The sequence below is a fragment of the Gopherus flavomarginatus genome, chromosome 19, assembly GCF_025201925.1.
Source record: "Gopherus flavomarginatus isolate rGopFla2 chromosome 19, rGopFla2.mat.asm, whole genome shotgun sequence".
Taxonomy (NCBI): domain Eukaryota; kingdom Metazoa; phylum Chordata; order Testudines; family Testudinidae; genus Gopherus; species Gopherus flavomarginatus.
Window position 1 is genome coordinate 3,516,755 of NC_066635.1, and position 13,697 is coordinate 3,530,451.

The 13,697-nt window shown below is 42.9% G+C and overlaps 1 protein-coding gene across 1 annotated transcript in view; it reads left to right on the top strand.

Annotated features, from left to right (window-relative positions):
• Positions 1-13,697, top strand: part of BAZ1B (bromodomain adjacent to zinc finger domain 1B) — an 82,168-nt gene that overhangs the window by 24,145 nt on the left and 44,326 nt on the right. Inside the window, exons 5-7 of the mRNA XM_050928896.1 lie at positions 191-312; positions 1,628-1,825; positions 5,586-7,281. Of these exons, the coding sequence (XP_050784853.1) occupies positions 191-312; positions 1,628-1,825; positions 5,586-7,281 (2,016 nt within the window). The remainder of the gene's footprint in view (positions 1-190; positions 313-1,627; positions 1,826-5,585; positions 7,282-13,697) is intronic.

A 13,697-nucleotide genomic window follows, 5' to 3' on the forward strand; every position in this document is an offset into this window, starting at 1 on the left:
AGGGAACTTGAAAGACTGGGGAACATTAAAGGAACATGTGACAAGTCTAAGCATGATCTGTTAATGGTATGACTGTAGTCTTCTTTTTTTTTTTTAATTCTGGAGCCCCTAGTCGGTCTGTCTCAGCAGTGCATCAATAACGGTCTGTCTCAGCAGTGCATCAATAACTGTCTGTCTTCTGGTTGATCAGGTGACCGGGCACGTAGGTCCCCTCGGAAACTTCCTACTTCTCTGAAGAAGGAAGAGAAGAAGTGGGTGCCACCTAAGTTCCTGCCACACAAATATGATGTCAAGCTGCAAAATGAAGATAAGGTGAGTTGCCTGTATGAATCTTCTTCTACTACTCAGTGTGACAGAAAAGAATGAAATAAATAACCCCTATGTGTCATCAAGCAGCAGTGAAGGTTCTTTTAACCACATTCAGTGTTGTATAGAAATGTTGTCTGAAGCCTTGGTGAGTAAGATGGCTGTTAACTGGCTAATCTCTGATCTGTCTGCCAATTGGTTGATGAAACCTGGCCAGTGATATAAATTTTTTTATTAAAGCTAATGTAAAAAAAAATAGTAATACACAAGTTAAGAAAAGAGCATCTGTACATGTGGGTATAGTGCTTAGATTGTCCACAAATACAAAGTTTGTCTTAAAAGTCATAAGATACATATAGTACATAATCAGCAATAACCTAAATTTAGGTGAATAAATTTAACAGTACCATTTAGATATTAGCATCCAAATATTCGGGTACATCACTGATAAAAAGTTGTAGAGTTGTTTGTGTAAAGCAAAATATATCAATGAGTGAAGATTGTCCCTCAGTAACTGAGAATTTAGGGTGGGTTGTCCATTTAGAATATACTATCCATTAGGAAAGTATTTCAGTTACTTGCCCAATTGTGCTTCTCATCAGCACTCTAGCTCATCCCTCCTGGTATTGCTTGTAGAAGTGATCAAGAGTAACTGCTTATATTGTAACTGCATCTGAAGAAGTGGGTTTTTACCCATGAAAGCTTATGCCCAAATAAATCTGTTAGTCTTTAAGGTGCCACCAGACACCTCATTGTTTTTGTGGATATAGACTAACACGGCTACCCCTCTGATACTTATACTTAATTAACCAGTGATATTTTGAGTGACATCTTAGCTAATTACACTTCAGGATGCATTGTGGTTTGCAGCACTGCTGCATGCTTTCTATCAGCTGTTCACTAGGTGATATAATCCTGATAGGAAGGCAGCAATGATTTGAAACTAATGATTACAGTTTGCAGAGTAACTCCTCTGGTCTCAAAAAGGTTTTGATAAACTACTCTCTTTTCTTTAACCAAATATTAATGATTGAGCGTTGTCGCCAAAACAAAGTAGTAGACTTTGGCAAGGAATCCACAATGTAAGTTAACATTTCAAATACTTCAGTGACAGTTTTTAGTTAATTGAACATCCCACCAACTTCTCTCAGCGCTACAAGCGCTATTTGTTCTAATCTGAGGTTGCATTGGTGGTGGTCACACAAAGAAACGGGTAAGAGGTGATGTAATGTACCATACGTGTGCTCTTGTGCTGTGTGGTGTTTGAGATAATATATAAACATTGAATGTTACTAATCTGTCTTGGTGTGATGTTTCAAAGATAATCAGCAATGTGCCAGCAGATAGCTTAATCCGTACAGAGCGACCACCCAACAAAGAAATCCTGAGGTATTTCATCCGCCATAATGCACTACGGGCTGGCACAGGCGAGAATTCTCCATGGGTGGTAGAAGATGAATTAGTGAAGAAGTACTCTCTTCCCAGTAAATTTAGTGACTTTCTGCTAGACCCACATAAGGTAAGAATGCTCATTTAAAAATCTGCTTGCAGGGTAGGGCTGGGGGTATGGAAGAGACACTAGCTAAGATTTTCAAGTGAATAATTTTTTTTGGAGGCTCCAAACTTGAGACATCTTGTAGGGGCTTAGTTTTCAGACTGAAAGCCCTGCATTTTCTGAAAATCAGCTCCATTAAGGCAACTTTAGATGAGCACCTAAAATAGTCATCTTTGAAAAGACTGGCTGGAGTGGGTTTAGTTGGGCTACGGGAGGTCTTAAACCCTCTTAAGGAGTGGAACTAGGTGAGAAGCCTGTAGTTCTGGGGTCATCGGGTAGAATTAACATCAGATGAAGTCTATTGTAAATTGCATTTCTCCTTGCCAATCAGTGGCAATTACATAAGGAGCTCCCACTCATAGACTTTAGGGTCAGAAGGGACCAATATGATCATCTAGTCTGACCTCCTGCACAAAGCAGGCCACAGAACCCTACCCATCCACTTCTATAACAAACCCCTATCCTATGTCCAAGTTATTGAAGTCTTCAAATTGTGGTTTGAAGACCTCAAGCTGCAGAGAATCCACCAGCAAGTGACCCATGCCCCACGCTGCAGAGGAAGGCGAAAAACCTCCAGGGCTTCTGCCAATCTGCCCCGGAGGAAAATTCCTTCCCCACCCCAAATATGGCAATCAGCTAAACTCTGAGCATGTGGGCAAGACTCACCAGCCAGCACTCAGGAAAGAATTCTCTGCATTAACTCAGATCCCATCCCATCACAGACCACTGGGCATACTTATCTGCTGATAATCAAAGATCAATTGCCTAAATTAAGCTATCCCATCATACCATCCCTTCCATAAACTTATCACGCTTAGTCTTAAAGCCAGATATGTCTTTCGCCCCCACTACTCCCCTTGGAAGGCTGTTCCAGAACTTCACTCCTCTAATGGTTAGAAACCTTCGTCTAATTTCAAATCTAAACTTCCTAGTGTCCAGTTTATACCCATTTGTTCTTGTGTCTACATTGGTACTAAGCTTAAATAATTCCTCTCCCTCCCTATTACTAATCCCTCTGATATATTTATAAAGAGCAAGCATATCCCCCCTCAGCCTTCTTTTGGCTAGGCTAAACAAGCCAAGCTCTTTGAGTCTCCTTTCATAAGGCAGGTTTTCCATTCCTCGGATCATCCTAGTAGCCCGTCTCTGAACCTGTTCCAGTTTGAATTCATCCTTCTTAAACGTGGGAGACCAGAACTGCACACAGTATTCCAGATGAGGTCTCACCAGTGCCTTATATAACGGTACTAACACCTCCTTATCTTTGCTGGAAATACCTCGCCTGATGCATCCTAAAACTGCATTAGCCTTTTTAACAGCCATATCACACTGGCGGCTCATAGTCATCCTGTGATCAACCAATACTCCAAGGTCCTTCTCCTCTATTGCTTCCAACTGATGTGTCCCCAATGTATATCTAAAATTCTTATTATTAATCCCTAAGTGCATGACCTTGCACTTTTCACTATTAAATTTCATCCTATTAATATTACTCCAGTTTACAAGGTCATCCAGATCTTCCTGTATGATATCCCGGTCCTTCTCTGTGTTAGCAATACCTCCCAGCTTTGTGTCATCTGCAAACTTTATTAGCACATTTCAAGAAAGATGTGGAGAAATTGGAGAGAGTCCAGAGAAGTGCAACAAGAATGATTAAAGGTCTAGAGAACGTGACCTGTGAAGGAAGACTGAAAAAATTGGGTTTGTTTAGTTTGGGAAAGAGAAGACTGAGAAGGCACCTGATAGCAGTTTTCTGGTATCTAAAAGGGTGTCATAAGGAGGAGGGAGAAAACTTGTTCATCTTAGCCTCTAAGGATAGAACAGGAAGCAATGGGCTTAAACTGCAGCAAGGGAGGTTTAGGGTGGACATTAGGAAAAAAGTTCCTAACTGTCAGAGTGGTTAAACACTGGAATAAAATGTCTAGGGAGGTTATGGAATCTCCATCTCTGGAGATATTTAAGAGTAGGTTAGAGAAATGTCTATCAGGGATGGTCTAGACAGTATTTGGTCCTGCCATGAGGGCAGGGGACTGGACTCAATGACCTCTCGAGGTCCCTTCCAGCCCTACAATCTATGAATCTGTATACCATAGCCATTTCCTATGTTCAAGAGGCAGAATGTAACCGACTTAAGGGAGAGTAAAAGCAAATGACTCTTCACGTCTATAACTTCTCTTAAGTGGAAACAAGAGCTGCTAATGTCAGCTGAATGGCACTAAAGTGCCTTCATTACCCTGTGGGATAGAAAGAATAACAGTGTAAGTGCCTGGGAATTAATGTAGTAGTTAAGATTACTTCAGGACTTCCATAATCACAACTCTGAGAATCTTTAGGGAGGAAGTTTTCCATGAGTGGCCTTAGCCCAGAGGTAAATTCACACAATTTTAAAATCTGAAATTGTTGGAAGACAAACCAATCTAGGATTCATTCCTCAGTTCTGCCAAAATAACTTTGAGCTGTCAGCATGTTCAGCTGGCACACATGACACACATTTATATCTAACATAAATGGTTAGGAGGGTTATCACTAATATCATGCTGAAAACAACTTTCTCTGTGGGTGGTCTCCTGCAATGTTTATATGCTATCTTCAGTGGAGCTCTCTGCAGTAAGGGCTCAAACGGCATTAAAAGAAAACTAAACTTTCATTAAATAGCTAATCTTAATGTAGTAGTAAACATTCAGAAGTCAGGAAATAAGAATGCCAACACTGCTATGAGAGAGGTAACTTGATTATGATGGGCACATGCTTACTGTTTCTGAAATATATGTATTTTATTATAGCAATTATTAGAATGTTGAACATTCTGTATCTTTTCTTATGCTTGACATGACAGAATTTTTACTGAAACCTAAACTTTTTCACTCTGACTTCTGATAGTTGCAATAATATTTATAACACGAAGGTTATAAATATTATTGCAAGTCTTCTGTTGTTTTTGAGTTTTTGAAATTAACCCATCCAGATGCTCATGACCTGAATCTCAGAAATCAATAGGAGCTGGGGGTGATCACAGCACCTTAAAAATTAGGCTGCTAAACTACCACTGTGTAGTCCCTTATTGGACCAACTTCTGTTGGTGGAAGAGACAAAATGAGCTTTCACCAGCAGAAGTTGGTCCAAGAAAAAGGCTTGTCACCCCCCTTGTGTCTCTGATATCCTGGGATCAACACAGCTACACAAATGCTACAAACAATTGTGTAGTTCTGTTTGATTAGGTAACAGTTCTGAACAATAGAACTGCATTGACAAATGGATCACTCCAAAGGCTAAAAACTCTCCAAATCCACCCCCGTATTGTCAGGAAAGCCTTCAGAGCAGGCCTCTGAAACTAATGAGTCCTCTTTTTACCGTCCAAATTTTCAAGCAAACAAATGCATAAATCTGTGAAAACTAGAAAGCTTTTTCATGTAATGCAGTTGGAAGTAACTTTAAAACATCATTGTAGCAAGCAAACTTAACAAACAACAGATTTTAAAGCTGAATGTTAAATCCTCCTAAGATGGGCTGTTAACTTTATAAACTGAGGAACTCTATAGCAAACTGAAAACCATTGCAGTGGTCTGTGTGTCCCCCTCAGTATACTGTGTACTGAAATTACCTGTTAAACTGATCAGGGAACTGAACTAAACTTACCTGTTAAAAATAATTATCAGGGAAAGGTTCTTCAGAAATTGCCCCTGTTTAGATTGGTTTTATATTAATATATCTTCTTAAATTCTAGTACATGACTCTCAACCCCTCAACCAAAAGGAAGAGCTCTGGATCACCTGACAGAAAGCCCTCCAAGAAATCCAAAACTGATGGATCTTCACTGGGCCAGCCACTGAGCCCTACGCTGTGGTGTCATGTGCATTTGAAGAAATCTATTATTGGCTCTCCACTAAAAGTGAAGAACTCTAAGAACCCAAAATCCTCCAAAGAGGAGTTGGAGGAGGTGATGAAAATAGTGTCTCCAGGCAAACTTGGTGCTGACTTCCAAATTCCTAAGAGGAGCCGATTAGGGAAGGGCAGCGACAAATCCTTAGACAAGAAACTGAAAGGCAAAAGGGTCCTGAATGGGCAGAAGTCCCCTGGGAAATCAAAATCACCCAGGAAAGGTCTGAAGAATCCCAAGATGAAACTGAAACAAATGACACTACTGGACATGGCAAAAGGCACCCCTAAGGTGTCTAGAACTCCTAAGAACTCAGCAGGGACTCCCAGGTCCTCCAGCAAACCCCAGAAACATCTTCCTCCTGCTGCGCTCCACCTCATTGCCTATTACAAGGAAAACAAAGACCGAGAGGATAAAAAAAGTGCCCTTTCCTGCATCATCTCCAAAACAGCCCGGCTACTCTCAAATGAGGACCGTGCCCGCCTTCCTGAAGAGTTGCGAGGGATAGTACAGAAACGCTATGAACTCTTAGAGCACAAAAAGAAATGGGCCTCCATGACAGAGGAACAACGCAAGGAGTATCTGAAGAAGAAACGGGAGAAGCTGAAAGAGAAACTAAAGGAGAGAGCAAAAGAGCGGAAGGAAAAGGAGATGCAGGAAAAACTGGAAAAGCAGAAGAGGTATGAGGACCAAGATCTTAAAGGAAAGAATTTGCCTGCTTTTAAACTAGTGGATACTCCAGAAGGACTTCCCAATACTCTCTTTGGGGATGTGGCCATGGTGGTGGAGTTCCTGAGCTGCTATTCAAGCTTACTGATGCCAGATGCTCAGTATCCCATTACAGCAGTCTCCTTGATGGAGGCTCTGTGTGCAGAGAAAGGGGGCTTTCTCTACTTGAACCGGGTGCTGGTCATTCTTCTGCAGACCCTGCTGCAGGATGAAATTGCCGAAGACTATGCTGAGTTGGGAATGAAACTCTCAGAAATCCCCCTTACCTTGCATTCTGTTTCTGAGCTTGTCCGCCTCTGTCTACGCAAGTCAGATGTGCAGGAGGAAAGTGAGGTTTCTGATAATGTAGATGAGAGCAAGGATTCAGCTACCTTTGAGGATAATGAGGTACAAGATGAGTTTTTGGAGAAGTTGGAGACATCAGAGTTCTTTGAGCTGACATCTGAGGAGAAGCTACAGATAGTCACAGCACTCTGCCACCGAATCCTAATGACGTACTCCGTGCAGGACCATGTGGAAGCAAAGCAGCAGATGTCAGCTGAGCTTTGGAAGGAGCGGCTAGCTGTGCTGAAGGAAGAGAATGACAAGAAAAGAGCAGAAAAGCAGAAACGGAAAGAAATGGAGGCTAAAAACAAAGAGAATGGGAAAGATGAGAATGGGGTGGGAAGGAATGACAAGAAAAAAATTGAGATGGTAAAAACAGAGCAACAGATGGAAATAGAGGCTGAAGATATGATCAGTGCTGTGAAAAGCAGGAGACTTCTTTCCATTCAAGCCAAGAAAGAGAAGGAGCAACAGGAGAGGCAAATGAGAGGTACAGTACTAGAGTACTGGAATGTGTGTGGGGGTGCGGGGGGATGGGATACAAAAGTAATGTAGAAAATTCAGTTCTCCATTTCCAACAGTGTTACCTGGCCATGAGGGATTTTATGGCTGGTGTCGATTAAGGTCTCTAGTTTTCTTGATGTGAGGCATTGTGCAGCCTGCAGGATTTTCAAAGCCACAGCTATGTGGTGCTTTAATATTAATACTCCAGTAGCTCAAAATTTGGTGTGCTATATGTTGGATCCTCTTTCTTTCAGTTTTGCCTCTTCAGAAATCCCCCACAAAGTACCTTCCTAGTTCTCACACGTGGGGAAGGTTGGAAAACAGCAAGCCTAGTTGGAGCACAGCTATGCACTGCTCAGCACAGAGACCTGGTCAGGCCGGGCTCTGCAGCTGCATTGCCCCAGGAGCTTGCAGCTCTGCTGCCCAGAGCATTGCGCCCGCGACACAGTGAGCTGAGGCTGCGGGGGAAGGAGGACAAGGTGGGAGGAGCTGGGGGCTAGCCTCCCAGGTCAGGAGCTCAGGCTGGGCAGAACGGGCCAGCGGGCCGGATGTGGCCCGTGAGCGGTAGTTTGCCCACCTCTGCTCTATAGGCTCCATTGTAGAAGATGAAGAAGGGGAATGGAGTTTGAGGAATTCAGAAGACCAGGTAGAGAGGCCTGGAAGGGTCCCCTTCCTTGGGGTCACCTGGCCCAGGCCACCGCTGTGCCTGGATCATAGAAGAAAATGAAAGAACAGCGGTTAGTTTTTATTCTAGTATTTATTTCCTTTTGTTTTATGGCAGAAGTAGCAGCAGCTGAACACAAGTAAAAAGAATAAGCTCCTGTTCCCTCAAGCACTGATTTCCAAAGATGTCAGTGATTGTAGTAATAAACCCTAGGTCCCCAGAATCAATCCAGGTGTGGAGGCAGCTGTGGACACTGTTTCATGCAATTTTCCAGGTGTGAGGAACCTCTGCTCCCCATGCTACTGAGTGGTTCCTTATGTGGGACAAGAACCAGATGAATCAGAAAATGGAACAAATACATCGAAAATGAGAAATGGCGTCAATATACCATAGACACCATGCATCTGCACTAGGGTGTCCAGGTGTCCAGGGGGCCTAACAGGGTCTGGTCAGATCAAAATCTGATTTCTGCAGGCGGGGGAGGTGATGAGTCATCACCTGTGCCAGCCCCTACTCAGCCTTGGTCGCTTCCTATCTGTGACAGGTAGCTGCAGCTCCTAGCCCTGGCTCTAAAGGCAAGTCCCTACTGACCAGAGGAGAGGGGAAAAGCAGTATGTGTGGGGGGAGAGGGGGGGCGGATTCCCGCACTCCTGCTGGTGTGTCCTTTTTAAAAATATTACAAAGTTGGCAACCCTAAGCTGCGCAGAGCATTGTACGATCGGTGCAGGGAGAACACCCAAAATAGGATTGTCAGTGTGAAAACATGGCACTTTTGCAACTTTCTCTAGTTCAGTCCCAACTGTAATTGTTCAGTAGAGATGTAGCTGGGGAAATGCAGCATTGGGTCTCAGGTGGAAATTTCCTTCACCACCATAAAGGCTAGAAACCTGTGGAGAGTTTGTTTTAAATGAAACTGAGATTCAGCGGCAAATCACATAGCCTGTTAAGGCCCTGTCCATATCTGTTGTCATCCCTTGAGATTCTATGCTGTCTCTGTAGGAGACCCCTTCTGATCCTATCACTTCTGCTGCGATCTCTGTGCTAATGCCAAGCCTCCTGCTCCTGCTCCCCATTCTTCAAGAACCACTCTGATGTCATCTTTTGGTTGTCTCACCACTCTCTGAAACTCCATCTCAGTCTTTCCTCATAAGTAGCCTCCTCCTGCATCATTCTTGACAACTCCACTGTCCTTGCCGTCTTCCTGCCTTGCAACCTCTCTCACCTTTGTAAAGTGCTCTACTCTGCATCCAGCCTTTTGTCAGTCCTGTTGCTGCTGATTTATCACTAAAATCTGTTTTAAAAAAAAACAAACACCAGGGTGGTGGCTTCTGTCACCCCAGTTTTTGCCATAGTTGTCAGTTTTAGGGTCAACATCTATAATCAGAGGAGAGGGGATGAAATCTTGTGCCCCATGAGTCTTATTCCTTGCTGACTGATTCAAATCCTACTTTATGAGGACGCTGTCAACCGGGAGCCCTCTTTATGCGATGTGGCTTCAAACAGGAAATAAAACCCATTTGTTTTGAGGATGTTGAGTTTAAAGTAAAAGCTGTCTTCCAATGTGACTGGTTTTGGTAAGAACAAGTGTTTCTGTTGCTTGATATATCCCTTTGTTTTTGAGTAGGAACATTCTCTTTTCCCCCCCCCCCCCCCAAACTTTCGTGTTCATTATTAGCTCTTAACCTGAAAACCCAGTTATTAAACTGAGTAGTGTGTTATTTGAGCATGAAAAGGTATCTTGGATAATGATGCACTTCAGATGGAAAAAACTCAACTCAATTTAAAAGGAAGGAGGAATGTGGCACATGAATGGAAGTCAAGAGATCCAAGTTCTCTTCTTACTCTGCCACAAGTAGTAATCTTACGCAAATCACTTAGTCTCTGTTTCTCAATCATTAAAATGGGAATAATATATTCCCTACCTCATAACTATGTTAAGCTTTACTCTTTATCATTTGTAAAGTGCTCAGGTATAGTGACGGATGCCATAGATGTTACCTACGAATGACTTTGCTGTTTTGCATTCTAATTGAAATGGCCCAGCTAGGCACTGGAGGTAACATTTTTGCAGCGAATAGGAAAATTAAGTACTATTCTACAACTTGCATTGCTGTGTTGTGATTGGAGGGAGTTACCAACAGGACAAAATCCTTGCAATCTGATCCGACTTGTTGAAAAAATGAGTTTCCATGCTTTGAGGAAAGCGACAGAAATCTTGGAGACCTCAAAGTGCAGAAACTGCTCTTCCTAGCATATGGGACTTTCCCTGTCCCCTTTAATCAGTCAGACGTAGGAATTGACAGGACTCGAAAAACTTTCCAGGCATGTACTGGCTAGAGGGCAGAACCTACCAATCATACCTTGATATGGAGAATGAGGTGGGTGCCCACCAATGAGCTTCCTGGGCAATACTTTAGTGAGAAGTGGCATACACCAGGGCTGCTGGGATTCTTGGGGACAGCACCTCTGTATGGGCTCCATCTTTTTATTAGCATCTGGCTGATAGGCACCTCAAATTTGCTGCCTTTCCTGTCTTGATCTGGCTACTAGAAGGGAGAGAGCTTCATCTCCGCACAAATCTATTTCTTCCCCTTGCCCTATAGAGCATTCTGGCAGCAGCAATGAGAGAGTCTTCCTCCAAAATATGCCTTTTCCAACCAGCAAAAGATGAAATTGTCTCACTATGGCCCATAGGGTTCTGGATATCAGCAGAGAAACTGATCAGAATTGTAGGTTGCACTGTGTTGGCTGGGAAAGCTCTGAGCAGGGACAGAGGCACTGGAGCTGTCTGCGGTCCCAGGAACAAATTGCATTCATTTATATGTTCAGGTGCCATTTGGAGGTTTACTTTGCAATCTTAAGGGCTGGAAATGTAATTTTCTGAGAACTTAAATTCAGTAGAAATTGATGGTGTGTGTTCTGTCACGAGCCATGACAAACTTCTCACTTGTCAATGGTGAATGGAGTTTTCAAGCCATGGTAGTGGTCAAACCAAATTGATACTCCTAATCCGATATCATATCAGCAGTTAGGATGCCAAAAGTAGTGCTTTAGAATCATAGACATTAAGGTCAGAAGGGACCATTATAATCATCTAGTCTGACCTCCTGCACAGTGCAGGCTATGGAATCTCACCCACCCACTCCTGTATCAAACCTGTGTCTGAGCCATTGAAGTCCTCAAATCATGTTTTAAAGACTTCAAGGTGCAGAGAACCATCCAGCAAGTGACCGGTGCCCCACGCTGCAGAGGAAGGCGAAAAATCCCCAGGGCTTCTGCCAAATCTGCCCTGGAGGAAAATGCCTTCCTGACCCCAAATATGGCGATCAGCTAAATCCTGAGCATGTGGGCAAGACTCACCAGCCAGCCACCCAGGAAAGAATTCTCTGTAGTAACTCAGATCCCAACCCATCTAACATCCCATTGTAGGCCATTGGGCATATTTTACCACTACTAGTCAGCCTAATTTGAGCAATTAATTTGTCTATCTCATTATACCATCCCCTCCATAAATGTATCAAGCTTAGTCTTGAAGCCAGATATGTCTTTTGCCCCTACTACTCCCCTTGGAAGGCTGTTCCAGAACTTCACTCCCCTGATGGTTAAAAAATTTTCATCTAATTTCAAGTTTAATCTTCCTGATAGCCAGTTTGTATCCATTTGTTCTTGTGTCCATATTGGTACTGATCTTAAATAATTCCTCTTTCTCCCTGGTATTTATTCCTCTGATATATTTATAGAGAGCAGCCATATCTCCCATCAGCCTTCTTTTGGTTAGGCTAAAGAACCTGAGCTCTTTGAGTCTGCTTTCATATGACAGGTTTTCCATTCCTCGGATCATCCTAGTAGCCCTTCTCTGAACCTGTTCCAGTTTGAATTCATCCTTCTTAAACATGGGAGACCAGAACTGCACACAGTATTCCAGATGAGGTCTCACCAGTGCCTTGTATAAGGGTACTAACACCTCCTTATCTTTACTGGAAATACCTCTCCTGATGCATCCCAAGACCACATTAGCTTTTTTAACGGCCATATCACATTGGCAGTTCATAGTCATCCTGTGATTAACCAGTACTCTGAGGTCCTTCTCCTCCTCTGTTACTTCCAACTGATGCCTTCCCTAGCTTATATCAATGGTTCTTGTCATTTAATCCCTAAATGCATGACCTTGCACTTTTCACTATTAAATTTCATCCTTTTACTATTACTCCAGTTTACAAGGTCATCCAGATCTTCCTGTACGATATCCCAGTCCTTCTCTGTATTGGCAATACCTCCCAGCTTTGTGCGGATGACACAATTTATTAGCACATTCTCACTTTTTGTGCCAAGGTCAGTAATAAAAAGATTAAACAAGATTGGTCCCAAAACCGATCCCTGAGGAACTCCACTAGTAACCTCCTTCCAGCCTGACAGTTCACCTTTCAGTACGACCCGTTGTAGTCTCCCCTTTAACCAGTTCCTTATCCACCTTTCCATTTTCATATTGATCCCCATCTTTTCCAATTTAGCTAATAATTCCCCATGTGGAACCATATCAAATGCCTTACTGAAATCGAGGTAAATTAGATCCACTGCGTTTCCTTTGTCTAAATAATCTGTTACCTTCTCAAAGAAGATCAGGTTGGTTTGGCACAATCTACCTTTTGTAAAACCATGTTGTGTTTTGTCCCAATTACCATTGACCTCAACGTCCTTGACTACTTTTTCCTTCAAATTTTTTTCCAAGACCTTACATACTACAGATGTCAAACTGACAGGCCTGTAGTTGCCAGGATCTCTTTTTCCCTTTCTTAAAGAAAGGAACTTTGTTAGCAATTCTCCAGTCGTACGGTACAACCTCTGAGTTTACAGATTCATTAAAAATTCTTGCTAATGGGCTTGCAATTTCATGTGCCAGTTCCTTTAAAATTCTTGGATGAAGATGATCTGGGTCCTCTGATTTTGTCCCATTAAGCTGTTCGAGTTTGGCTTCTACCTCGAATGTGGTAATATCTACCTCCATATCCTCATTCCCATTTGTCATCCTGCCATTATCCCTAAACTCCTCATTAGGCTCATTAAAGACTGAGGCAAAGTATTTGTTTAGATATTGGGCCATGCCTAGGTTATCCTTAACCTCCACTCCATCCTCAGTGTTTAGCGGTCCCACTTCTTCTTTCTATGCTGACTCAGTACAAAGCTTGTAGTCAACCTTGTTCAAGTAACTAGTGAGCTCTTGAGGGTATGATGGTAAATGGGATGGAGTGGGGAAGAGGATATGGTGTTAAGAAATTAGCAAGTGTCAAGCTGACAACCTTTCTAGCCCAGGTGCAAGCCTCCCCAGTGAAGGTTCCTACATTTGAAACTGGAAACCTGCTGGTATGCAATGGAAACCAGAACCAACAAATAGCTTATTAGGGTTTAATCACTCTCTTTACACGGTCTTGAGAGCTGGCCCTGTGTAAAGGTGCTCTGAGTGTGCACTGTTCTTGTAGTCCTCAGCTAGCTGTTGGCTGTTCTGTATACCTATCTGCAGTACAAACGTAGGTTGTAGATCTTGTAAGTCCTACTCTGCACTGTGTGTAAAGAGCTGTGGTGAAGTTCTGGCAGCTATACAGGCAGTACATGTACAGAGAATGAGGCTTCAGTCCTAAGTTTCGAGAAAGGACTGTAGCCTGCATAGAGTGCTGTGAGGAGCACTTCCAGCTGTTAGCACTATATGGGGAAGGTGCCTCCTGTATGTTTGGAGGAGGGCT